The 26,560-nt window shown below is 38.4% G+C and overlaps 1 protein-coding gene across 1 annotated transcript in view; it reads left to right on the top strand.

Annotated features, from left to right (window-relative positions):
• The window catches only part of LOC125964795 (uncharacterized), an 82,749-nt gene extending 60,668 nt beyond the window's left edge, over positions 1–22,081 (top strand). Inside the window, exons 4-6 of the mRNA XM_049711374.1 lie at positions 13,587–13,722; positions 15,371–15,470; positions 17,619–22,081. Coding sequence (XP_049567331.1) covers positions 13,587–13,722; positions 15,371–15,470; positions 17,619–17,851 — 469 coding nt within the window. The 3' untranslated portion in view covers positions 17,852–22,081. The remainder of the gene's footprint in view (positions 1–13,586; positions 13,723–15,370; positions 15,471–17,618) is intronic.
• Positions 22,082–26,560: the final 4,479 nt, after the last annotated feature.

The raw sequence follows: 26,560 nt of genomic DNA, 5'->3' as shown, positions 1-26,560 counted from the left end.
AAGTTTCCTGCCAAGGGATCCATACACAAGAAATGATAATCAGAAAAGACCAAAGTATTATTTATTACTAGTGAGCTAGCCGCTGTTACTTCATTTTGGAATTCTAATTGAGGCTTTCCTTCTCTCTTTCTCTTGCCCCCAAATCACAGATGACTAGGTCATGGGACAAGCTTAAGCTAACATGCCTTATTCTGTGAATCATAAGCTGAGCTACTGGGACAGAACCATGTGACACGTTTGTCACTTTCAAATGTAATGATTCTACCCATTGCTCCATAGATGTTCTGGTTACTGACCAATAACATTAACAATTCCTCTTCCAAGAATAGGATGGAGGGGAAAGGCACTGGATCTCCTATGCCTCCCAAACATGTGAAGGCCGAAGCATGGTGGGAGGAGAAGCATATCTCTTTGTAATATGTTTTATTCCCTGTTTTATAGATGTGCATATGGAAGATTAGAAAGGCTGAGTAACTTGTCCATGTCATGTAGCCCATGCTTTTAACTTTTTTATTATACCACTTATCCTTCTCACCTATCAATTTGCCTTTTATACTGATGTCCTGAGAAACAGACCACTGTATGGTATAGAAATGAACAACCATAAATAAGCTGGAAATGCATTTCTATTTACATTAATTAAGATAGTCACTTGTTTCTTTTAAGTGAGGTCCTCCACCTTTTTAGGGACCTGAGTAAACTAATGATGTGCTTCCATTGATTAAACAAGAATTCTCCAATATTCCATAGAAGAATCATACATTTCTTTAAGCCCTGTGTATGCTTCTAGGGTTTAGATTCTAAATCAAATAGGTTTCTGTTTTTCATTAAAAAAAACGAACACAGGATTTCACTTGTAAATTTATTAACTTTTTTTTTTCTGTCTAGCAACAAGCAGTGACTATTGTTGGGTTGGTGGACATAATAGAGATGGCCGTTCAGAAAATGACAAATTTTAGGAACTCTAGCATTCATGTAGCTCAGAACTGTAAGAAGAGACCAGAGGAAGATCAACATGCTTTAAAGTATATTACAAATCAATATTGAAATAGAGCTTGACATATAATTCATCTGGAAAGAAGCTCAGAACATGATTGCCAGTTATTTAATATTCTGGTCAAAGACAATGGAAGCACTATTAAGGTATGGCATTTTGACTGCCATTGGAAAGGTCAGGTTTCAAACAGCAGTGCACTAGTTGTGCTCAAAATGACTAAAGAATGATGAATAATTAAGTGAAGAGGAAATGGGAGACCTGCATTCTAATCTTGTTTTGGCCACTGATGGGAATCATGTGGACTTTAAGCCCATCACACAATCATTTACCACCTTGGTTTTCTCACCTGTAAAATGAGGGAGTGACTATAGTTCTTTAATAATCCTTGATGATCTTTAGCGCTATGATTCTAGAAGCATCGTGATTTAATACAGTTTGAGGATTTATGTCTAAACTCTAGCAAGCAGAAAAATGTTCTTTTATTTCTAAAAGGGACTTGACATTGCGTTAACAGAGCAAATGAAATCTTTTGAAGATTGTTCAAAGAATCACCAACTTAAAATTCATCTCCATTGTTGGTTTTTATTGTCTGTTTAACTCTTACTAGATCTATAATAGTTTTATTTATTTTCCTTTGCACCTGGACTGGCAGCCTGTGTGGTTGGAGAAACACATCACCACTTATTTTAGATACTTTGTTATCAGAGCCAACTCTGTAATCTTTGCTCTGCCCGTGAATTATTTATTTAATTTGATGTGTTTTTTCCTGGATTCATAGTACATGTGTAAATGTACATAGTACATTTCCTTTTGTCATGATGCTTCTTTCCATTTATGGGACTGTAAATACAGCTGACTAAACCTCTCTAGTGGCCGAATACATATCAGGTCTTTTGTGTGAAGGATGCTAGCTAATCTTCCCGTTCATAGGCTGACTACATTTTTATTCATTTGCTTTTTTTCTACTCACCCCTGACAGTAGTATCTGTGGAATAAATAAAATAATGATACCTACTACTTATTTAACTCGGATCAGAAAACTCGACCTTTTCCTAATTTTTTACATTTGCTAGCTTTGTGGCAATATGCACCCCTATTTTTCTCTGAATCTCAGTTCACCCTCTACATGGGAATAATTATGCCTACCATACAACGTGGTGATCATAAAAGAAATTCTACCCATCTACTGCCATATTGGGGAAAAATATTTGGATTGACTTTGACCAGACTTGGAGGCACATGTTTGCAGTGGCCTGTTTGAAAATACTGACTACATGGGGTACAGTGGGATACTCTGAAGGCACCTTACAGAGGTAGATAATATCTCTCCCAGGGCATCAACGCTAAAAGTGAGAAGCATTTTGATTTCTCATCAAGAAAGAAATGTTCTGTGATGTTAATGGTTCTTAACTTTTGGTGATCCATTGAAATCTCCTGGGGAGCTTTTGATAATCTTAAAGCCCAGCCTGTAATTTATACCAATTAAATATGAATTTCTGGGGGTTGGACTGAGGCATTGGTATATTATAAGGTTTGCAGAATGTAATGGTTAATTTTAAGTGTCAACTCTCAACTATATCCTGAGATACACAGATATTTTGCTAAACATTATTTCTGGGTGGGTCTGTGAGGGTGTTCCCAGATGAGATTAGCATTTGAATTGGTAGATGGAGTAAAGCAGATTTCCCTCTCCAGTGTAGGTGGGCCTCATCCAATCTCTTGAGGGCCCCAAAAGAATAAAAAGTCAGAGGAAAGGAGAATTTGCTCTCTCTGCCTGAGTGTTTGATCTGATCCCCTGCCCTCTGACTGTGGCTTACGTCAGTTCTGAAAACTACACCCCTGGATTTCCTAGTTTCCAGCTTATATTTAATATACAATATATTTAATATGTTTAATATCAATTACATATGTTAAAGCCATTACATAATATTTATTATATATCTCCTATTGGTTCTGTTTCTCTGGAGTACCCTGACTAATATGGTGCTTCCAATACACTGTAAATATTGAGAACTACTACATATGTTAAAATACTATGGCTAAGGTATTACAAAAGTGGATGCCCTGACAGTGCAGTTCTGCTTCTTAACTGGGCAACTCAATGAGGATAAGTAGCAATGTAAATTATTTTTTTCATTTTAAATGGTGGCCAGTCATATATATATAAACACTTTGAGAGGCTATAAGACACTAATTAAAAGAACTTATAGGATATAAGCACTAAAACCACATCGACTCGCCACTCAGTAGAAGGAATTCTAGGCCCAAGATATAGAAACCTCCATACCTGAATCATTGGAAAAGATGTAGAAAAGACTCTAAAACGATTGAAATTTTCAGAGATCCCTTGTGACCCTTTTGGAGGTCATGATATCAGGACTCACTGTCCCCTGAGTCTTGTTTTGTAATACAGAGAGGGACCCACAGTTACATAGTAAATTGACACCTGAGACTTGGTTTTTTTTCAGCTAGAAGTGGAAAGGAGAAATATCTTTCACTGAAGCAGAGAGTAGAGGTATAAGTGGGGAAGACAAGGTAAAGAAAGAGAAAAGAAAATAATCCATTTAGAGAAGACTTGCTCTTGGGGCAAGCCCTGGACATATAGTCATTTATATATCCTATTTCAGGATACATTGCATGCTTTACTGTAAGTAAGCATTTAATGATTTGTCTTCCACATACTTTGCTTCATTAAAGAGATTCACTTCTGCTGGCATTTTGTTTCATGGGATCCCAGGCCCTTAGCATAGTCCCTTAGTAAAGTATCTGTGGAATGAATCAGTCAATATGTCCTCAAACTCAGTACCCTTCTCAAATCAGTTACCTGCTTTATACCATAACTGAGATTATATTATCATAGTGTTAGGACTCAAAGGGAAGTACGATCTCGATTTTAGAAGTTGACGTCATCTGTTTTATCACCTCATCCAACGTAAGAATTCATGCTATAAAAGTACTAGTAATCTGGCCTCTGTTTGAGCACTCCTCGTATCTTGAATGCTCTACTTGGTGAGTTAAGTCATCCAGCATACGAACAGCTATAATTTCTACAAAGTACTTCCTTATAGTTGCCTTCCTGAAGCATGTCACCCATTGGTCTTAGCTTGACCTGATGGCACTACAGAGAAAAATATTTGAGTTTCAAATACCCATGTTTGCACTTCACATCTTTGTAGTCCATTATCACACAACTGAAGTCTACTTTTCTTCAGGAAAACATCTAATGTTTTTTCCTAAAAATCCTGTGAAAGTATGTCTAGGCCCTTGCCCATCTTGTTTATTGATGTTTGTACTTGCTTTTGTTTTCTAAAATACTCCCAAAAAGGCAATGCTCAGAACTGGATCTAGTGCTTCTGACATGGTCCTTTTGAGACAGAATGAGACAACATATGCAAAAAAGGAAATCTATATTTCTATTAAGTATAATTGTCTAATTCTTATATCATAAAATCTGCATGTGTTTGTTTCAAAAATAAAAATACAGAATAGTATAAATATACAATATTTTATATAATAGAATATAGATATAGAGTAGTATGGAAAAAACCCCCTGAAGTCATTCAAAATAACCCATTACCCAAAGAAAAGTACTTTCAGATCCATTCATCTCTGCTTTTTATCTCCCTATATTGTGTGTATGTTCATTTGTGTGAACATCACACAAACATACTAATATATACACATAGTTTAACGTAAATAAAAACATAATGTTTTAAACCCGTTTTAAAATTTAATGTAAGCATTGGACATTATTACATAGTTATAAATTTAATTCTGCATCAAAGTTTGCAAACTCTTGGCTGACTAGTTAAATTCAGCCCGTAGACATTTTATTTCCCACCCCCCAGTCCCACCCCTGGGCCTGCACAACATCTGAAAAGCCTAGGCATGTTGCAGCTTCTCCTGAAAAGTGGACAGTCTGGTGATACTTGGTGTGCAGCCTTACCTGGATGTGGGGGAGGTTGAAGCGCAGGTACATCTGATGCCCTGGGAGGTGTTCTCCAACGAGAGCTTCATCGTCAGCGTTTCCTGTTTGATGCAAACAGCGTGCCAGAACAGCCCCTCCTGGGTGAATTTGTGTTCCCGGAACATGATCATTTTAATAGCTGTAGCTCTAGGCAGTGGTTGTATACCACCATTCATTTCATAAATCCCCTTTCGGTAGACCTTAATGTTGGTTCCTTGTTTCTCCTATTATAAATAGTGTTGCAGCAAATATCTTTTTCACCCAGTTGCTTGATAGTCTTATGATGAGCTCCCAGACTAGATGTGGAATTGTGTGGCCAAAGTAGACTTCGAGGTCTCAGAACTTGTTTTAGTCTTTTAAACATCACGAGAACCACAAAAACAGCCTTTATTTTTCACTTGCACTCTGTTAAGCAAACACGTGACCACTCTATATGTAAAAACAATTTTAAAAAATAGAGTTGTTCAAAAATACATAGTAATTAAATTAATATTTTATGGTAGAAAAATTATAAAATACAGAAAAATGTAAAGGAAAAATATAAATACACTTGCAGAACTCTGAGATAAATATTATCTTTTCCATTTTTGCACTTTCCCACTTATATATGCATATATATTTATATAAACATATATATTTACATATATTTTATACATACATTATTTAATAAGGATAAGATATACTGTTTATATAATTTTTATTTCTAGTACCTTTTCACCTAATGTTATCATGACAATTTCCCACATGATCTAATATTCCTCATTTAGAAAATTTAAAAATTATTTAATATTTCAACATATGATATCACTTATTTAAACAATACCCTATTGTTGGAAACAAATTATTTCCAAGTTTTTCTTTTTTACAAATAGTATTCCAGTTAATGCCATGGTACCTAGATTTCTGTGAAATCCTTAGAATAAATTTCTACACATGTACTCACTAGGTCAAATATCCAACTCGTGCAGACAATTTTTAAAAAATCTATATTCAGACCTTTACATTCACAACTATATTAAGTTTATTGATTTCATTTGTTTTGCTCTTTTGTTTTCACCCTGTTGATAGATAGGTAGGCAGATAGAGAGAGAGACAGGCATTTCTTTTCATTTAATACGTCTCTCATTGATCTTGTTGCCTCATGTCTCTGCCTCTTCTAAATATTTTTGCACAGTTTTGGCGTTAACTGGGTGTTTTGCCAAAAAGTCAGTTCAGTGTTCCTCAGATAGTTGTTCAATACTGCCCACCTCTTCAGGTGCTGAAAAAGGAAATTCTAATGATTTGTTAACACTTGTTAATATAGATAAGATTAAGGCCCCAATTTTCTTATGAAAGCTTACTACTTGGGGCTGGTTTCACAGAAATATCATAACAGTATATGCAGTCAAGTTGCACTGATATTCCATATGAGGAAAGAAAATCTGTGAAAGGATTTAAATATGAAAATAATTATGTAAATGATAAGTATTATTTATTATTAAGTATAATTAGAAGTTGTCAAGCAGATCCTTTTCTCCCAAAGAGCCACAAATCTTTCAAAATGAATGCTTGCAATTAATAATATTTAGATAGGGGAAAAATGAGTTTTTCTCAGCTTTTCCATCATAGCCTAGATACTGCCAGGCAAACAACTTGATAGAACCAGTGGAAGCTTAAACAGGTGATAATCTCCTCTTGCTCTCCAATTTATCACTAAATGGCTTTTCTGTGGATTGCAATCATTGAAAGGTTGTAATTGTAGCCTTCTGCTATATTTACCATTAGAAAATTTCTTTTTACATGGAGCGTGCTGTTCTAATAAGCAGTGGGTTTTTCACAAACTGGTTTATCATTCACAATGATTAGGTTCCCCCTTATTTGAACTGGTGCATAAAATGCCACTTATGTTTTTTTTTAAACTTAATTTTATTTATTATTTTATGCAGCAGGTTCTCATTAGTTATCCATTTTATACATATTAGTGTATATATGTCAATCCCAATCTCCCAGTTCATCCCACCACCACCCTCCCCTCGCCACTTTCCCCCCTTGGTGTCCATACATTTGTTCTCTACATCTGTGTTCTCTACATCATGTTTTTAAATGATTTTTTCTCTTTGCCTTTCCTGTTAGTGTAACCGGAGGTGGGGTCTAGCTGCTCGCCGCTCAAAAGCAAGTAAAGAGGCAAGGTTGGTGGAAAGGAAAGTTTACTTTGTTTTGGGTGCCGGCGACCAGGGGGTGTGGGAGGGAGGACGCCTGTCGGAAGGCCAGCTCCCCGCACCCACCCAATGAGGGGGCAAGAGCTTTTATAGACGGAGGGAGGGGGGCTACACGCAGAAACAGCACAGTCAGCTCTGACCGTCATCTTGAAATTGGTCATCGGTGGTCTGACCAGTGTCATCTTGATTGTTTTAAGTACAGTTAGTCTTCAGTTCCAGGGTCGGTTCGTTCTCATTTCTTTGAGGCCAGTTCTCAGAATTGTGAATTGTGGCAGCTTATGTCATGCCTACGGTCTGGTCATCATGTACTTAACTTCTTCACCTAGTGGGGTTTCACACAGCTCACAGGATATGGCTCAGAATATTATCTATAGCCATTGAGGAGGAACTAAAGGTCCTTAACTTTGCTTACTGATAAATTATTATTTTGTCCTGTTTGACTGCTTTTATTTTTTGCTTCTGCATTTTCTCACTTCTCTGATTAAACTTAATTTTGGGCTAAAGTTTTTCCACAGACAAAAAGCAGGCAGAGGACATGGTTAGGGGAAAGGATCATAGGGTCCTGCTCTATCTCATTAGGAGTCTCATTTAGGTGCATAGTTAATGTCTGCATCGCTTGGCCTCTGCTAGAAGAGGAGTGAGGTGCACAGGACGCCCACGGCCTGCTCAGAAAGCCTACAAACATTGGAAAGGGATGGCGGTATCTGCCACACTGTCAACCTGTTCTACTCGGTGTGCTACTGCTGTTATAGCACATGCTGAGCTGTCAATAAAAATCAGTCAAAGCATTCTGTGTAGCGTAGGGAGGTGTGGGAAAAGGGGTCATTCCAGTTGCATAAAGATGATGCATCTGTTTGGCAAGAGGGCCCATATTCATGTTTAATCATGTATGGAGCCTCTGTCCTCCTTCCTGGTCCCCGTTACTCATCTGTTCAGGTCTCCCTGCCTCCCTGACCGCCTCCCCCATCTTCCCAGCTGCTCATCTCTGTACTTGATTCAGAGTATCTATGAGAGTCGGCCCTGAGCTGCAGGGCCTGACCTCTGCAAAAATGGATTGGTCTGTCGTGAGCCGCACAAAACAAAACGAAAATCAGGAAACGAGTGAAAGCATCTGTGAGCTAAAGTGGAATAATTATACCTCGGTGCCCTGTTTATAAAGATATATAGCAGACTTCCTGCCATATTATCACCCAGTAAGTGTACTTTTTTTTTTTTCCTTTTAGTGAAGAGAGAATGCTTTTATGTCAATCTATTCATGCTTAAGACTCACAGTGCCTATTGTCTATAACTGGGAGATACAACTCGGGAAGGATATAGATGGAGTATTTGGCTTCAATAAAGTGGGTGGAGCAGGAAATGGGCCCTACACCTGGCCCTGTCTACAACGAGTGACTTGTTAAAAATGAGCATCTATACCAGGAAAAATTAATCAGCATATGTAACCATAAGGAAGGTGGAAAGTGCTGATCACATACATTGCTCAGGTGCTGTCAGAGAGATTCCGGGGCTGATGGAGGCTATACAAGCCCTAGCATCAGATGGGAACAACTCTCTCCCCGACAAGCTAGCCCGCTTTCCCCCTTCCTAAAGGCAGGCCCTTACAAATGTGGTGTCTGGGGTGGTCCTCTAATTTTCCCTAATCTGTGTGCGGCTGTGGAATGAGATAGAGCTAACGTGCAAACAAAGGGTAGTGAAAATGACATGAGCTCTGGAGTGAGACAGAACTGCATCCAGATCCCATCCCTATCATTGATTTAGTTACGTAAATTAAACAAGTTCCTTAAATTCTCTGAACTGCAGTTGCCTTGTCTGTGAGGTAGGAATCAGGTCAGTCTTTACTGGGTTATTGTATGCATTATAAATAATATATATAAAAGGCCTAGCACGGCATTGACATAAAACAGACACTCAAAGTGGTAACTATTACTATAACTCAAGAAAACTACTTTGCCCAACATAGGCAGTTCTAAAGTGAAACAATATATAATAAAATCTTATTCAGAAGAACTTACAAGTAGGCAGTGGATTGGGTAGCTATATCCTATGGCTAGGTCTCAGTGCATCAATTCATATCCAAGGAGATTCTCAACATGTAGTAGATGCAACGTATTTCCAATTAATATCATCATAAGAACTAAACCTCTGTATTTCTTTGGTTTCTAAGAAATTTTCAACCTTAATAATATGTTAGAGTACTTCTGGGTTTAGCTCTTACTAAATTATAAATGCTATCATTTTATACCTAAGATGCATGGTTCACTCAGTGCAGGTGGGGGAAAACTGAATGTTTTAGACTGGCTAACTCTGGCTTGCTGAAGTTCTGGTACACGGGCTAAGTGGTGAAGTCAGTAAAGCTGATGAGGTTTCATTTCTGAATGTACTAGGACTAGGTCAAGATGCTAGTTTCCAACTGCATATATCCTTTCTGATGATGATCTTTTTTTTTTTTTTTTTTTGCTTGAGTGTAAAGATATTCTTTTCTCTGTATTTTTGAGAAAATATTAGCTTGGCTGTCCCAAGCTAACATATGACGTTATGTTAGCTAAAAACTATGACGTTATGAAAGAGTGACTTCAATGACTCAGTGCTTCCCACTTGGTAATTTCTCTCACCCTCAGGAGTAGCCTCAAATGCTAGCTCCCATCAATTACTGGATGCCCCATATTTTCCCAGCATCATTATAATCACTCCTATCAATTCAGCACCTGTAATGAGCCAGGCTGCTTATCCATTTACAACCTTCACTGCTTTATATATATTAGCTCAGTTTGCTACCTCTTGTCCCCCTCAAGCCAATATCAAATGTTTATTAATTAGGTAAAAATGGTATTAACCGCTTACATCAGGAAGGGCAAAAGGGTATCATCTTGAGCGCCCATTTTGAATGAGTGGTAATGGTTGGCAGAAGCACTGAATTAAGAAACAAATTTAAGCTCTGTCCAGCCTTAGCGGGGAAGAATGCCGTGATTGATTAGCAATGTCTGCCTTGGTTAAAAGAAAAAAGAATAGAAATAGGTCGAGTGACTTGCAGGACGGAAAGGATGGGGATTCTCGGGCTCAATTTCCTTGCTGTTTATAAGCTTCTTAGAGACACAGGTAATGTTTCAACTTTCCATCATGTTGCCACAGTGTTCATTTCCAAATCATTTATTTCTTCACTCCTCCATTTATTCCTGCTGAGTTCTCCTGGACTCAGAAACTTCACCCACTCTATTCCCTTATGTTGAGCCTCACATACTTCCAAGTGGCTTCCAAGTGGCCTCCAAGGGTGGCCTTGTCCTGTTTATCCCGAGAAATTCCCCCAGGTTAATATGTGTCGCAACGTCTTTCTCTTTTATACTATAGAACTTGTATGAATTTGTAATTATTTGTTAGAATGTTTTCTTGTTAATTTACTGTTTCCCTCACTGAACTCTAAATTCCATGAGCCCAAGAACCGCATCTCTCTTTTTGACAAGCCACCTTATTTATACCCGGCACACACATCTGGGAAAGAGTAGACATTTAATAAATATTTGTTGAAACAGCAAATCCACTAAACTTTGGAGATTCAAACTTAATAAAACCTGGATCCTGGCTTCACAGAACTCATACTGTAGTGAAGCAGAAAGTTGATTAAGTAAATGATTATGATGCAATGTGATAAAAGAAACATAGACGTAAGGAAATATCACTGCCTGCCTGGATCAGGGGGCAGGTGTTGGGGACGCATTCTAAAAGTGATGTCAAGATTGAAGAGTAAGGAGTAAAAATGGACCTTTTAAGAAAAATCAAGCGCTGCAACTTGTGCGATTTGAATTTGATATGTTCCACCATTAAAGTTTTTTTTTAAATCAAGCAGGGTATATTAACATGCATCTGTAGTATTGCCCTAAAAGCATTTTAAAAGAAACATGGATGTCTTACCTACAGAGGCACACAATTAGGCTTTTCCCTCAAGGTATTCTTAGTGTTAACCCTTTATATTGCTTTTTACTTGATGTACCCACTAATTGTTCTGATCCAGTGGCCTTGATGAAATTTTTGGTCATTTGCAAAAGTGTCAGTGGGGATTATGTGAGCACGAGTCTTTCAGAATTTTAAGTAGAAAATGGCTCAAGCATCTCCTACAGTTAGGGTACGTGTGGTTACAGTAGAATAATTTAGAGAAGTGAAATTGGGTTTGTCTCTTTAGGTTTAAATATATGACTTGGGGATAATAAAGGAAAATCATTACTAGCACAACAAGGGATATTTAAAATAAAAGATGGTTTTAGGTACACCACTAACTTTCTTACAGCGTCAATGATAAATGGTTAGGTATTATATTGATGGTAGCAGGCGGTAACATGTCCGTTTGTAGTTGAAGCTTTTTTTAAAGCTTATTTTTATTTTTTTTTAACATCTTTATTGGAATATAATTGCTTTACAATGGTGTGTTAGTTTCTGCTTTATAACAAAGTGAATCAGCTATACACATACATATATCCCCATATCTCCTCCCTCTTGCGTCTTCCTCCCTCCCACCCTCCCTATCCCACCCCTCTAAGTGGTCACAAAGCGCCGAGCTGATCTTCCTGTGCTATGCAGCTGCTTCCCACTAGCTAGCTATTTTACATTTGGTAGTGTATATATGTCCATGCCACTCTCTCACTGTGTCCCAGCTTACCCTTCCCCCTCCCCGTGTCCTCAAGTCCATTCTCTACATCTGCGTCTTTATTCCTGTCCTGCCCCTAGGTTCTTCAGAGCCTTTTTTTTTTTTTTTTAGATTCCATATAAATGTGTTAGCATACAGTATTTGTTTTTCTCTTTTTGACTTACTTCACTCTGTATGACAGACTCTAGGTCCATCCACCTCACTACAAATAACGTAATTTCATTTCTTTTTATGGCTGAGTAATATTCCATTGCATATATGTGCCACATCTTTATCCATTTATCCGTCGGTGGACACTTAGGTTGCTAGTTGAAGCTTTTTTGTACAAATAAGCTGGAGGGGGTTTTTTTTGGCTCGATTATATATTTATTCTTTTATAAGGCAGAGAGGAAGAAAGGGAGGGATAGACCAAGAAAGTATGGAGCAAAACATTTCCTTAAATCACATTTAAAATAAGGTAGAGTGTAGTAAAATACAGGAAGGTAGACTGAAAGGCAACAGTAAATTTTTTTTAAAGAACTTTTATAATTACATTACATCACTTGACAGAGCTGTAGTGCTTTGTGTAGGCCTTTAAAACTTCCCCCAAACATGTTCATTCACCTTGATTCAGTCATGTGCACAGAAGTTCCTTGTTGGGTTGGTAAAGCAGAATCATATCCAGGCTCTAGCTAGATCCAAACACTATTGCAGTTCTGTACAAACCTGTGTGGTATGCACAGATAGAAACAATAATATGTAAACCTGTTCCCCTTTGGTACATTGATCATTTCCTAAACTTATTTCACCTGTACCCACCACCCCTCCCCCACACACACACAAAGCACTAATACCCCTGTAAGATATATTAAATGTGTTGATTTGGATAACTAGAATTTGATCGACAGAATTCCTCCAGCAAGAGGGAGTTTTAGGTAGAATGGAAGAGAAACTCATGGAAACGCTTGAATGGTCCTTTCCTTGATTCCACAAAATGAGTAAGACTGATCGAGTCCCTTTAATATGCAGCATCCATATTGCATTTGTTCTTACATTTTATGCTGCAATTAAATACAGAGTAAAAGTTATTGAGTGAATATTAAGTTTATTGGGTAGCTGAGTTGATAATTGTATTTTATTTTTGTGCATTGGAAATCTATGTACATTTATATTGTAGGAATATGGCAATGCTCCAAGAAAAATGAGAAATTCACTGGTAATTTCCCACCCAAAGAGAGCCATTGTTAACGTTTTAATATTATACTCTTTGTGTCAGTTTGTTTTTTAGTCAAAAATGGCATCTTATTGCTTGAATTTGCATTTCACTGATTATGTGATAAAAGCTCCTTTTTAGGGCTTCCCTGGTGGCGCAGTGGTTGAGAGTCTGCCTGCCGATGCAGGGGACGCGGATTCGTGCCCCGGTCCGGGAAGATCCCACACGCCGCGGAGCGGCTGGGCCCGCGAGCCATGGCCGCTGAGCCTGCGCGTCCGGAGCCTGTGCTCTGCAACGGGAGAGGCCACAACAGTGAGAGGCCCGTGTACCGCAAAAAAAAAAAAAAAAACAACTCCGTTTTAATTTAATTTTTCTTAAGGTAACATTGGTTACCGCCTCTCAGCTCGAAATTCACTCTTTTGTTACTTGCTCTGTGAAAAGTGCTATGGGTCCTTTAAATAGTTTTTCCTTGGCCAGCTCGTGTGATGTTAGGCTTTCCTAATTGATGGCACCTGAGGAAGGTGTTGCTTCGTGATGCCCCGGTGCTTGCTGGGAAGGCTCTTGGTGGCGTCTTCAGCACCCACTCACTCCTGCAGCTCCGAGGGCGTCGTCAGCCCTGCTCCCGGGGCTCACAGTTTCTCCGGTAGTCGGCTTCAGCAGTGCGTAGAGAGAGCAGTGGACGACAGCTTCCGTCAGCATCTTCTATCAAGCAGTTTTGGAGTAGCACCTCAGGTGAGAAATCTCCCCGTGCATAGTTTTACTGGAACCCTAGAATGTGGATTTCCAGCAACTTACAGAGGGCATATTTCCAGAAAGTTCCACCATGAGACATCACAGCAGCTTCTTTACCATCCAGTGAGCCACAGTCATGCTCTTTTCAACCGGGTCTGGACCTCGGTCCTGTGGGCAGGGAGGAGGAGGTCTTCTTTTCAACTGGAGGGTTAGCAGCTCTCCTTATTTCTGCTAACTGTGTGTTTTGGCGTTCTCTTTACTTGTCGCTGGCCATTCCTTCCTTACTCTAATCCTCTTTCATAATTAATAGTTTTTTCATTACACTTTCCGTGCTCAAATTACTGTTTGTTTTTCTTCTGGTTGGACCCAGAATAATAACTAAATAATCTAATATTAGTGTGTTATTGTTTTATTTTAAAACCCATTTTTCACATTTTTTTGTTTCTACATCATTATTTTAATGGTTTCATAGTAGTCCATGTAGTAGTAAATACTTCATGCCTATTGTTATACAGTTTATAATATATGTTTTCATTTTCACAATTGTAGACAATGCTTTAGTGAACATCTTGGTACACATCCTTTGCTCCTATCCGTAATGATTTTCATTAATTCTCAGTCATTTGGACATTTTAGTCAGAGGCAAATGATGAACACACCACGTAAAGTGCTTTATATATATCCAGGGGAATACTGAACATATTATTTAGTGCCATAGCAAAACATCAGAAAAAAATGAGGAAATCATGATTTTTATTGTCTTCTGCCAAACTCTCATAGCAAGAATCTGAAAAAATCTCTGGTGAAACACAACTGAAACTAGATTTGAGATTGAGCCATTAAATCCCAGTTATCACCAATCACTTCTGGCTGCTTCTGATTAAACACTTTCTTTGTGTTTACGATTGGGGAATCCACCTCATGAAAAGAATGGCAGATGGGAAAGAAGTAAATGATTCAGAATATCTTGGTGGTTCCTGGGAGAGAGTGCTCTGACAAAGCAAACGGTTTACCTGAATGTCTTAAGCAAACTGAGCTTGGCTGATTTCCTGTGCTTACAGAAAAGAACCGCTGTAGCTTCAGCTGGAAACCCTAAGCCAGTGGCTCAGTGGTTGTTTTTTTGACGTGCCTGCATCACAGGTATAAACAATCTGCGATGTTGAGCTAAACATACCTAAACTGCTGAGGATCTTTCGGGTTAATTTAAACCAACAGGGAATGATCCTGACTGGCAACAATAGAAGATTCTCTCCCAGCAGGAAGTGCATGGGGGCATCCCTTCTAGATCAGACATGCTTCAGAGACTGCTTCTGGAAGCGGTCGTCTTAATTGAATGTTTGTGTCTGAATGTTTGTTGCTCACAGATGTTTCTCACCAATACTGTTGAGCCTTTTGGTGGTTTCTAAAAGTGGCTATGTTAATCTCAGAACAAGGAGATACAACATATATGACGTGTAATCACACTATAATGATAAAAATAGACACATGCCATCATTGTTGTCATGGGCATTATCAACAACACAACACAATCACTGTAACTTATTGGGCACCTGTTATGTAGACAACGTGTCTCTTGTCCATGGATTAGTGTAGTTAATCCTCACAAAGCTCTTAAGAAGTAAGTACCAATAATATCCCCATTTTACAGATGAAGACACTGAGGAAGAGAAAAGTTAAGAATTTGCCTATGATCAGTTATCCATCTGTTCAGCCAGTGCACAAATTACACTGCCCAACTCCAAGATCAGGTGAGTACAATGGCCTGAGCACCATGCTTTACTGCTTCCCACATATTTAGGAGCTAAAAGAAATCAAGTAGTGGACCTTAAAGAAAATCTTCCTCTACCTTCGTTCAACGCTTTTCACTTTCATTGTGGTGGAGTCTATGAGAGACTTAATGTATCATGTAGAATTATCAAGTTAAATGACTGCATTTTTCCCCTTAATTGACCATTTTGAATTGAATTGCTTGGATTTATCAGATTTTTTGTAATGCAGTGTGGTCTACAATAGCTATTACCAGCCTCTTTCCCACCATCACTACACCTGAAAAATAAAATTCACACATGTGACATTCTATCATGTGCTTATCCAGAATTAATGCACAAAGCTGCATAAGGAAAAATCTGTGCTTTATGCACAGTTTCTTCCAGGCCAGCTGCTGTGTCTCCCAGTCACCCTAGGGTCTGCAGTTAAGGACCTGCAAGTCTAGAGAAACTGAGAGAGACGGGTTGGCTTGGCCAATAGATCTTGAGCACCTATAAAGTGCAAGGAGCTGGGTCACTGTGGTGGACTTGTCGGGGATTTAAAAATAATCAGACAGCCTAGGAGACAGGCTTTGACACCACTGACAAAAATATACTTCAATTACCAGGCAGTGAGAAAAGGAGGGACGTGGGTAGAGGAACATGTCAGCAGGGTGTGCTGCGTGTGGCCCATCTTCAAGTCTCAGTTGAATCCTACTGTTCAAATGTGGGCCACTTGTGGGAAATTCTGTACCATGAGGGTTTTGCTTAATGTTTAAAAAGTCTTACAAAAAGATGAATAGGAGACGTAGCAGGTGGCAAATCAGAAGGTTGTGTCTTGTAAACAGGGGGAGGTCAATCCAACCTCCAAATCCCCAAATATATCAATATCCCATAATAGAGAATCACTATCAGGGAACTTGCTGTTTGTTTATTAGTGGCAGCATGGCATAAAATCAGGATAATTCAGCATTTAAAATCCCTACTTTGTTTGAATTTATAACTAGTATAAATACTTCTAAGATTATATACATTTAAATTTTTTCTGCAGCAAGTTAGACAGGATCACAAATTCACATGATGCTCAAAAGAACACTCAGAAATATTTAATGAAAACTCATTCTAGTGATGAGGAAACTCTAGCTCAAATAAGAAGCAAAAAACCATACTCAAGCAAACAAATCTGTAAAAGAGTTGTAATCAGAAATATCCAGTTGTCCTACCTCCTAATTTTGTGATCCATCTGCTTCACCATCAGTCAAAAAATCTGATTCTTCGAAGAAAGAACTTTGGCTTGGCTTTAGAGAGTAAGATTAAAAAAACAGAAAAAACCAAACACTTAGGCAAAGGAACAAACAGCCAAAATTAAGTAAATCTGGGATTTTTTTTAAACCAGCGTTGTCTGCATTGTTATTTTGGGCTCAGAGCGATAGCTTGATGCCAAATTTAAATGGAAAGCATTATCTACTCCATATTTATAAATCTTTAGATTCTGCATGTGTCATGAAAAATGTAAGTAAATTTTATAACAGTAAGGTGTGTGGGATTAATTTGTATTCTATGTTGAAAAGCTCCATGGTAGGCAATTAATTCATGAAACACCAGCGATTGCTGCCTTAAGGGCTACATTGCTAGATAAAATTACAGACCTCAAATCTTATTATTACACTGGTATCTATTTTTTGTGTGGTCTAGGGAATATATCATCTTAAATTGAATATTTACCTAATCAGTAGGCTAAGGGTATCTTCTGGGTTCTGCCCCCTTCGACTCTAGAACACATTGTCTAGTTGTGAATATTAATATGCTGCTTATATAGGTAGGTACTACTGCTTACTGTTTTCACTTCATGGCACACTTATTAAATGATACTTGTATGCTATACTAGAATAAACTAGAGGGGATCTAAATGGAGCTTGGTAAAAATTGTATAGCCTTTATATTAAACAATGATAAAGTAAAACAACTAATATAAATAAAATTTAAAATAACAAGCCATAATAAAGTATAAAGTATTGGGAAAGATATCAAATACTTAATTTACATAATTTTCAAGTAATGCTTTTCAGGATTTTTACTGAGAAACTTGTAGTTGCTTCCACAAACATAAGTGTTTTTTGGTTTTTTTGTTTGTTTTGTTTTGTTTACCAGGTCTTATTCTTGAAGTTGTGACTGTAATTCTAATCAATGTTTTAATAACATCTATTTTTGATCGTCACATTAGACAAGAAAATTTTAATCATTTTTACGATCAAAAATTTTCAAGCCAGTGTTTTTCAAAGAATCTAGTTTCTTCTTTCTTTGGCACACAAAAACTCATTGCAGTATCATCTGATGATGTGTATGAGACTGATTTCGTTCCAAGTTGGTGGTTGCTTTTGTAAGGTATGTCCCAATAATGATGGTAGAAGGCACAGACTGTGGTAGAGCCTTCACATCCACTAGGCGGTCATATCATCTTTACATGAAGACAGAGATGGGCAGGTAACCACCTAAACCCACGCTGACAAGGTCTCCTGGGACTCCCGCCCCTGACCTGCTGTATCTTTGCTCTGGATCATTAGTTCTTGTAGCAGTCCTAGCAATCTCTTGTTCACCATGAGCATTGGCATACTCGCCGCTGGCTGTTGCACAAGTTGATGCCCGCTGGCTGAATGGCGAGAGAACTTTGATGGACCCATGGGTGTGGCGTTTCTCACTGTGTCTGCCATCCGAGACCACTTTTGACCTTTTGTCTGACTCTCTCTCTCTCGGGTAACCTTCCTGGGAGACCCTAGAGAGGCTTTGTGGCTGAATGTGAATAGTTGCAGGGTTCTGGGTAACCCAGGCTGTACCAGGCAGCCCCAAGGGTTGAGGGGATCATTATCTCATGTCCCACTTACAAACATTAGATTCAGAACTGTATACCTAAGCAGACTGCTTGGTACCCTCTGATTCAGGTATGTGACTTAAAACAGCCTTGAAGAACTTTGAAAGTCATATAAAAAATGGCAAACTTCTCTATTTTACCCTTTCTTTACCTAGACTAAACCTGCAGCCTCACAGGAGCTGAGAACATATTTATTCTTTATCTTTTACTTAAGACACTCAGCAGGAAGGTAACACACTTTGAATGAAAAAGGACAATTCAAGTTAGGTTGGTGCTTTGCCTAAGCCAGAAAGGTTTAGGGAGAGAAATTGAGGATGAAGAACAAAAGAGACGAGCTTTTTTCTTTTCTTTTTTTTTAACCTCTCATGGTTTGACTTAATTCTATTATTTGAATGATTTTGAATTGATTTGGACACACCCACATTTAAATATAAGTTCCAAAATGCATTCTAAAGTCAAATGGAAAGTAATTTGTGTGGTCTTGTTATGAAAATAATTGTTTTATTCTCTGTATACTCCAGTCTCTTCACTCATTTATTCATACTTGTATTCATCTATTTACACATCATTCATATATTCACAAAATATTTGTTACTGTGGATACTATCCCTGGTATTGATCTAGGTGCTGAGCTGGAAAGGTGAAAAAGTCATTATCATTACCTTGGAGGGTCTCCCAGTCTTGAGGGGAGTCATAGAGGTTAACACATAATTATTGTACAGTTGGACAAGTATCATTATAGTCTTATGAACAGAATATCAGGAGAAAAATATTTTATTTAGTCTTATTATGTATTTGAGTATTCACCTGCCCAAGATGGAAATCTATCTAATAGAGTTTGTGCTTTTAAGGACATAATTCAACATGATATTTTTTATTTGCTGAGATCTTTTCTCCATGAAGTGAATTAGGAGCCCAGGCTTCTTCTGTGTCCTGACTCTATTTCCTAGGGCCTCAAAGCCTTTGGAATGTAGTTGGAAGACAGAGGAGAAAAGGGTGTAGAGGCTCTGCTCTTACTCACTCCATCCCAGAAGTGGCATTCATTACCTTTGCTCACATTCCATTGACAGGGTATACATGCAGGAGGTGCTGGGTCCTGCAGCCCTGGCAAGTTAACGTCTAGCAATAGTTTTACACAGACGAAGGCTAGGAGCTCTTTGCTGAATTGCTCACATTCTCTGGACAAAAGTAAGGAAGTCTGTGGCTGTTTATCCCCTTCTCAAATATATGCTTCATTTTTTTCCATCCCTCTAACTCTAATCATGGGCAGCAATATTTCTTCAATATTTTATCCACTCACACTGTCCAGGGAGGTTTCTTTGGCACAACAAGCAAGGCACACTGGGTTTATTTTTATAGCACATTTCCCACAGTCATATCAGATAAAATGCATTACATCTCACCAGGTGACTGCTGAGTAATCTCACAACTGTGGCTTCCATGTGAAAGGCAGAGATGATTAGCTTCCAAGGTGTTTGTGGGCCAGAATTGCTCTGCTTCCCTTAACTAGGTAGGTTAGTCCCTGTTCGAGTTCTTTGAGCTTTGTATACTGTTCCCTTGATTCACAGGAAGAAATCATAGACTTAATAGTCTGGTTGTGAGGATTAAATGAGATATTTTATATAAATTGCTAAGCATGGCTTTAGGCACATATAGAAAGCAATCCATAATTGAGGCTCTTGTCATTGCTAATTAAGGATAGGATATTAAGCGAAAATGGAAGTGTCCTTTTTGTGGAGGAGGATGATATACTGAAACATTTAAACGTATTATTTCCTGTAACTAATTTCTAATGAGATTTCAATGTGTGCTTGCTGTCTGATTCCCCAAGAGAATGGATTTTCTCCCTCACTTTATCACATAGATATTGCCTGAATAAGGTCCTAATACCTGTAACTGAATTCACTTTTAGGATTGCACTATCCTTTAAGAGGCAGCAAAATATATTAATAAAGAGTGTTAGTTCTAAACTCAGATTTCAAGTTCTAGCTGGGTTACTTATCAGCTGTGTGACCTTGATCAACCTGTTTCTGAATCTGTGAATGTTAGCCAGTGATATTCCTTTCTAGGGACATTATGCTGGGAATGAGATGATTTATATAAAACACTTAGCAGAGAAGATGGCATAGAGCAAGTACCTAATACATGTTACTTTAATCATGATGATTACACAGAATATTGGGATTGGGGTCAGATGACCTGAGTTTATATCTGTGTTCTGTTGCTTTTAATCTTACTGAGCCTCGGTCTCCTCATCCATAAAATTGGGCTAATAATATTCTCTTCACACAGTCGTTATGGTGATTTTAACGTATGTGAAAGTTCATAGAATATTGCCTAGAACCTGTAAAATATTAAATACGTGTTAAAATTATTTTCTTTTATTTGCAGTATCTGTGGCCCTAGGCAAGTTGATCTGCCTCTCATATTGGTTATGCCTCCTACTTGGCCTGTTATAGTTAACATCAAAAAAAAAAAAAACCAGGGTTTCCCTGGTGGCGCAGTGGTTGAGAGTCTGCCTGCCGATGCAGGGGACACGGGTTCGTGCCCCGGTCCGGGAAGATCCCACATGCCGTGGAGCGGCTGGGCCCGTGAGCCATGGCCGCTGAGCCTGTGCGTCCGGAGCCTGTGCTCCGCAATGGGAGAGGCCACGACAGTGAGAGGCCCGCGTACCGCAAAAAAAAAAAAAAACAAGAAAACAAACCCTCAAGCAACTCTAAAAATAGTACTATATCTAACATTATTATTTAAGAAGAGGATGGCATTCTGTTCCTGAAGGATTTGGCCATTGGAATTGTGGAGGAAGACCATCTTGGGATTTGTGTGGTGACATTTCTTAAATGCATGGTATAGCATGGGTTGCTTTCATCACACAGTAGGGAAATACTAATATCTATAATTTTATAATCCCTAACCCACATTAACTTTAAAGCCATTAGTAAAGACGAATTCTATTTTGATATTTAGTACCCTGCTAGAGTATCTCTCACTACAGAAGTTTAAAATAAGCATTAAAATAAATCCAGAAACAGATAAAACTAGCCTGTGCTGTGGAACACCATATTCCCAGGCAGTCCAATCTGAGGTCCACAGTCAAAAAAGATTTTAATCTATGAACTATGTGTAGTACAGTGGGTGTTGATGGGAGACAATGAGAAATTGACTCCTTTTTACCCTCCCTCTGTCCTGAGGTGGTTTCTATTTCAGGTTCGATCATTACACCATTATAGAGAAGCCCTGCCTATGCTAGTATTTTTCTTAGACTTTGAACAAACTCAGACACCATAAGATTTTTTTTTCTTTAACAAGGAGGGAAACCTGAGAGCTTTCTGTGGTATCTCTCTTGTACTCCTCCTGTTCTCCTATGTGGATGCCCTTCTCTATCTTATATCACTTCCCCAGTTCAAGAATCCTTCAAGAGTAGCCTCAAAGCCCATCTCTTCTTTGCAAAGTTACTTGTTCCATATTGCTTACATAGATCTCTCTTCTTCCAACCCCCTTGAAACACTGTTCTTATCTTTCAGTTGAGTGTTGAATCACAGAATTTCTATCATATTATTTAAGTATTATTTACGTAGCGCAGGGAGAGGCTAATCCTTGAAATCAGGAAATAATTATATCTTAAATTATAATTTACAGCTCCGTGGCAGTGAACACAGTGGCTAAATAAATAAAAATTTAATTAAAATGGTATGCAATGAGGGCCTTACAAAAATGCCGTTAAGAATAACATCGTTTGCATAAAGCTGAATATCTAAAAACAGCTAGATAACTATCTAACTTTCCATTTGTATGTATAGATAAAGCACAAGGATTTGCCCATTAGGATTTTATTTTCCATGGTAGGTCATTTCAGATGCTTTAAGTGACCCTACAGGCATCTTTTTAAGATTACCTTTGGACCCTGGTTTTTCATCTTGGGACTGCCGCCATGTACAATCCTAAAATGTTCCGTAAAGGCTCAATCTTGCTTTTATTTCATGAGCCGTTTCCATTTAGTTAAAATTAAACTCTCAGCTACAGGAATATCTCCCAGGACTCAAAGCTTTCCCTTCTCAGTTAAAGCGTCTAACCTGCTAGCTTCCTGAGGGCAGTGAGCTCAGAGTGAAGCTGAATGACAGTGAAACCCCAAAGTGACGTGACATCGCTTCATTCCAGAATGGGTGTTCCCTGACGGCTGCATCTAACATATGCACAAGATCTCCCTCTCGATTTGCACTTCCAACACCATTCCTAAAATGTAAGCATTGTTCTTTGGTGTCTCATAGGTAGCATAAATTAAATGGGATAGTTTTTATATTGCGTTCCACCTCCACGTAGTTTTTTCTTTACTGGTTTCTACATGTGTCTCAAGTTAAAGCACTGTTTCCTAACTATCTCACTCCCTCTCCTGTTTACCCTCCTGTCCCTCACTTGCATATGAGAGCACCGTAAGCAGACACCTTTCCTAGTATCGACCATTGATCCATCCCCTATTGCCCTGTCCTCGTAGGACCTGATTTGATAGGAAAAGGTGTTCATTCTCAGATATTTACCAGCATGAGTGAGACTACCAATGCTTCATCCTCTCATTCACTGTGTTAGGTTTGTAAGAGACACATGGAACAAAAGGGGCTTAGTCTCTTTTGGCGCCCAGCTGGAAATCCACAGGGAGAGAAGGAGCAAACAGGTATGCTGCTAATTATCAAACAGGTTGTTATGATGGGACATAGAACAGGGAATGAGAGCTCACCTGGTTGGAAGCAGGTGATCAGGGGGTTGACTTTTTAATAACTTTATTGAGGTACAATTTACACACAATACATTGTTCATATTTAAAGTATACTAAATACTGTGAGTTTTAATATATGCGTAGACCCACAAACACATCATCCCAATCAAAATACCAAATATGTTATAATTCCCAGTGTTTTCTTGTGCAGCATTCTTCTCTCTGTGCTTTACTCACTATATATTAGTTTACATTTTCTAGAATTTTATAAAAATGGCATTATGCTTTTTTTCTTGGTCTGGGTTATTTTACTCAGCATAATGATTTTGAGATTCATTCATGTCGTTGAACATATCAATAGCTTACTCCATTTATTCACTTACTTATTTATGGCTGAATAGTGTTCCACTACAAGAATATACCACAATTTAACTTTGCACTCCCTGATGGGCATTTGGGTTGTTTCCAGTCTTGTCTTTTATAACTAAATCTGTTAGGAATATTTGTCTACAAGTCTTTGTGTGGATGATATACTTTCATTTCCTCTTGGTAAAAATTTAGAAGTGGCCTTGCTGGGACATACTATCAGGACTTTTGACTGATGGAACAGCAGAAGAGGTTGGAGTACACACAGTAATGGGCACCTTTTGGTCCCTTCCCAGGGGATAAGTATATACTTCAAAGGTACCTCAAATTTGCCAAGTTTTGAGTCTCAGTTCTCGACCTTCTTTTTCAAGTGTGGTCCCTTGTCAGTATTCCTTTGTTCAGTAAATTGTACCACCATCTGTGAAGTTGGGCAACACAAAGTCAGCCTTGACACCTACCTCTCTTTCATTCCCTTTATTCTATTGGTCTTCAAGTCCTACCGTTTTTCCCTCGTGAAAATCCCTACCATTTGTACTGCCCACGCTCTAGTGTGGGTCACTGCAGTCTCCCCCCCCGGACCACTGGGCAGCATGCTCACCGTCCCCCATCCCTTGACTTGTACTCTCCATCCATTATCTGTGGTTAACATAAAATGACCTTTGAAACATGATATACTCAGCATAAGCCTGAGTATATCACTTCACAGATTAAACCTTTAAACAGCCCTTCATAATCCTTGGAGAAAAGCCCAAAATCTTTACCATGGTTTACACAGTCTGCATATCCGTGTCCCTGCTTAATGTACGTACTCAGCGTTACAACTCAGTATTATCCTCCGGTTCCGCCTACAGTGAGCTTTATTCAGGTCATCAACTTTTCCAAGTTCTTTATTACCTCTGGACTTTTACACTTCCAATGTCCCTGCCTTTCTCTTCACTTATTTGTCTGACTCTTACTTAACCAAGTTAAATATCATTGCCCCTAGAAAACTCAGGTCTAGGTAAAATAACTTAAGCCTGATCCTCCATACCAATCTTAAGATATTACAATGGCGAAGATTCTGGTCAGCCTCCCTAATTACAAGTAGGGCCTAGCTCATCACTTGTGCATTCCTAATACCTAGTACAGCAGCACATCTTGAACATACTAAGTGCTCTAATGCATTTGATCATGAAATAAGAGTCTACGACAGTGATCTAGACTTTATATAACAGATGCCTGACAAATATTTGAAAAGTTGAGATGAATTCAAGAAATGTTTCTCAATAACCAACGTGGATGTCACCAATTTCATACACTAATATCCATGACTTTGCTTATGACAGAGGCCCTCTGGCTGTCATTCAAAATTAATTTTATACTTAGTCTACACAGTCCTAGTAAATTCAGGTATCAAGTTTGTTATACCAGAATATATTAGGAACAGAAAATCCAGTGGTTGAAGAGAAAAATTAATGCAGTTGTGTATAGGCACACACACTGCAGCAAAGAGTGAAGATACTGAAAAACACGGAACTGTAATTCAAAACCTCAGTAGTCTAGGGTCATTTTGTCGAGGGTCATATGATCTGATGCCATCATTTGATTGGAGTGGAGGCAGATTTTGATGTTACTAATTAAGGTGCTGATCTGATGAGGCTACTGATAATCATAGGTACCCTTGATTGTGTTCTGTGTGACAGAAATGGAGCTAAGCTCTCTTTGCATTATCTCATTAAATTCTCATAATGACCCTATAAAATTGGTATTGACTTTATAGAAGAGAAAAGGAAAGTTGAGAGAAGTTAAATATCTTGGCCTTGGCTACCTAGCTTTCAGATATGACTCTAGCCTGCTTAGTCTAAGTAGTCAAGAAAGGATTAAATTATGTTCTTTTACCGTATTTAAAGAAACAACAAAATTGTAAAAGAAGTTCATTGAAAACAGATTTTTTTCTTTAAATTTTGGATTCTCCAGGGGGATGTTTGAGTTATCTAAAATAATAAGGTAGGAACATTATTTCCCAATCATGCCAAATAAATGAAGTTTTCCTGTAAATGCTTTCCCGTGATTACATTACACTTCATGATTATCTGTAAAATTACGAAAAGACTCTAGCGAACAGTGCTTCCTGAAAAGTGGCAATAGCATGATGCTAATACTAGACAATGTATTACCCTATACGGGCTCATTAAGGGGCCTGGTTTTCATCTTTAATTGCAAAGAACATATATCCCTGAAATGAGTTTGTAGTCATTTTAATAAGAAGTACCAGAAGTGTGAATAGAATCTATCACCAGATCCACTTAGAACCCATTTATCTTTATGACTATATGTGTTATGGATCATCAGCCCATGATCATACAGACCCCCATCAACACTCATCTTCCTTATGGCAAGTGTAAAATGCAGTGTCTCTACTGGGAGATGAAATTTTTTTCCACACTTGTGAGTGATAGACTCCTATGTTCCTAAACATATTTTACCTCAACTAATTAATTCCAGCGCTGCATTAGGTAAACCTCTACTCCCCAGCTCTGTCTTTTAAGGAGTGCTCACTACCAGGTAATGACTCAGGGACAGCCCACCCCCAATCAATTCCTCCTCTCTCCCCAACTTCTTCACATTGTCTGATTCCCGACCTCCACTGTTTTTGATATATTTTACTCTCTTGGATTTAATAAATCGCCACCCCCCCCCCAAATTCTGTTATCCAAGTCGATATAGACTTCCCCTTCCCTAGCCAGAACCCCACCTCCATTTAGCATTTTGAAAGCCCACCAGTATGGTGTATAACCAGTACTCCCCACCAGTGCAGTCAGCGTGTCTCCATATCTCTGTTTTCACCACTTACCTTCCCCCAGAAGACCAGCAGGATTAATCTCATCATGCTTTTATTCCCATTTTACTCTGTAACTACCAAAAGTCCAAGCATTCAAGATATTTAAATACTAATTTTTATCCCCGTAACCTCTTACATCTCTTGATCTGATCTAATCTCCCGTCTCTTTCCAATCCCTCACTCCCCAACTAGTTTCTGTGTATCCTTTAGAATATATAGTCTGTCATTACCAAAATTCCCAATCTTCAGTATTTTCCTTTAATGTTTCCTTTATCTTCTGACTTGAATAAAAAACTGATTTCCGGCCTTCCCTGGTGGCGCAGTGA

This window comes from Orcinus orca, chromosome 6 (assembly GCF_937001465.1).
Source record: "Orcinus orca chromosome 6, mOrcOrc1.1, whole genome shotgun sequence".
NCBI lineage: Eukaryota > Metazoa > Chordata > Mammalia > Artiodactyla > Delphinidae > Orcinus > Orcinus orca.
The sequence above is the reverse complement of the archived record's forward strand: the minus strand, read 5'-3'. Positions and strand labels throughout refer to the sequence as shown.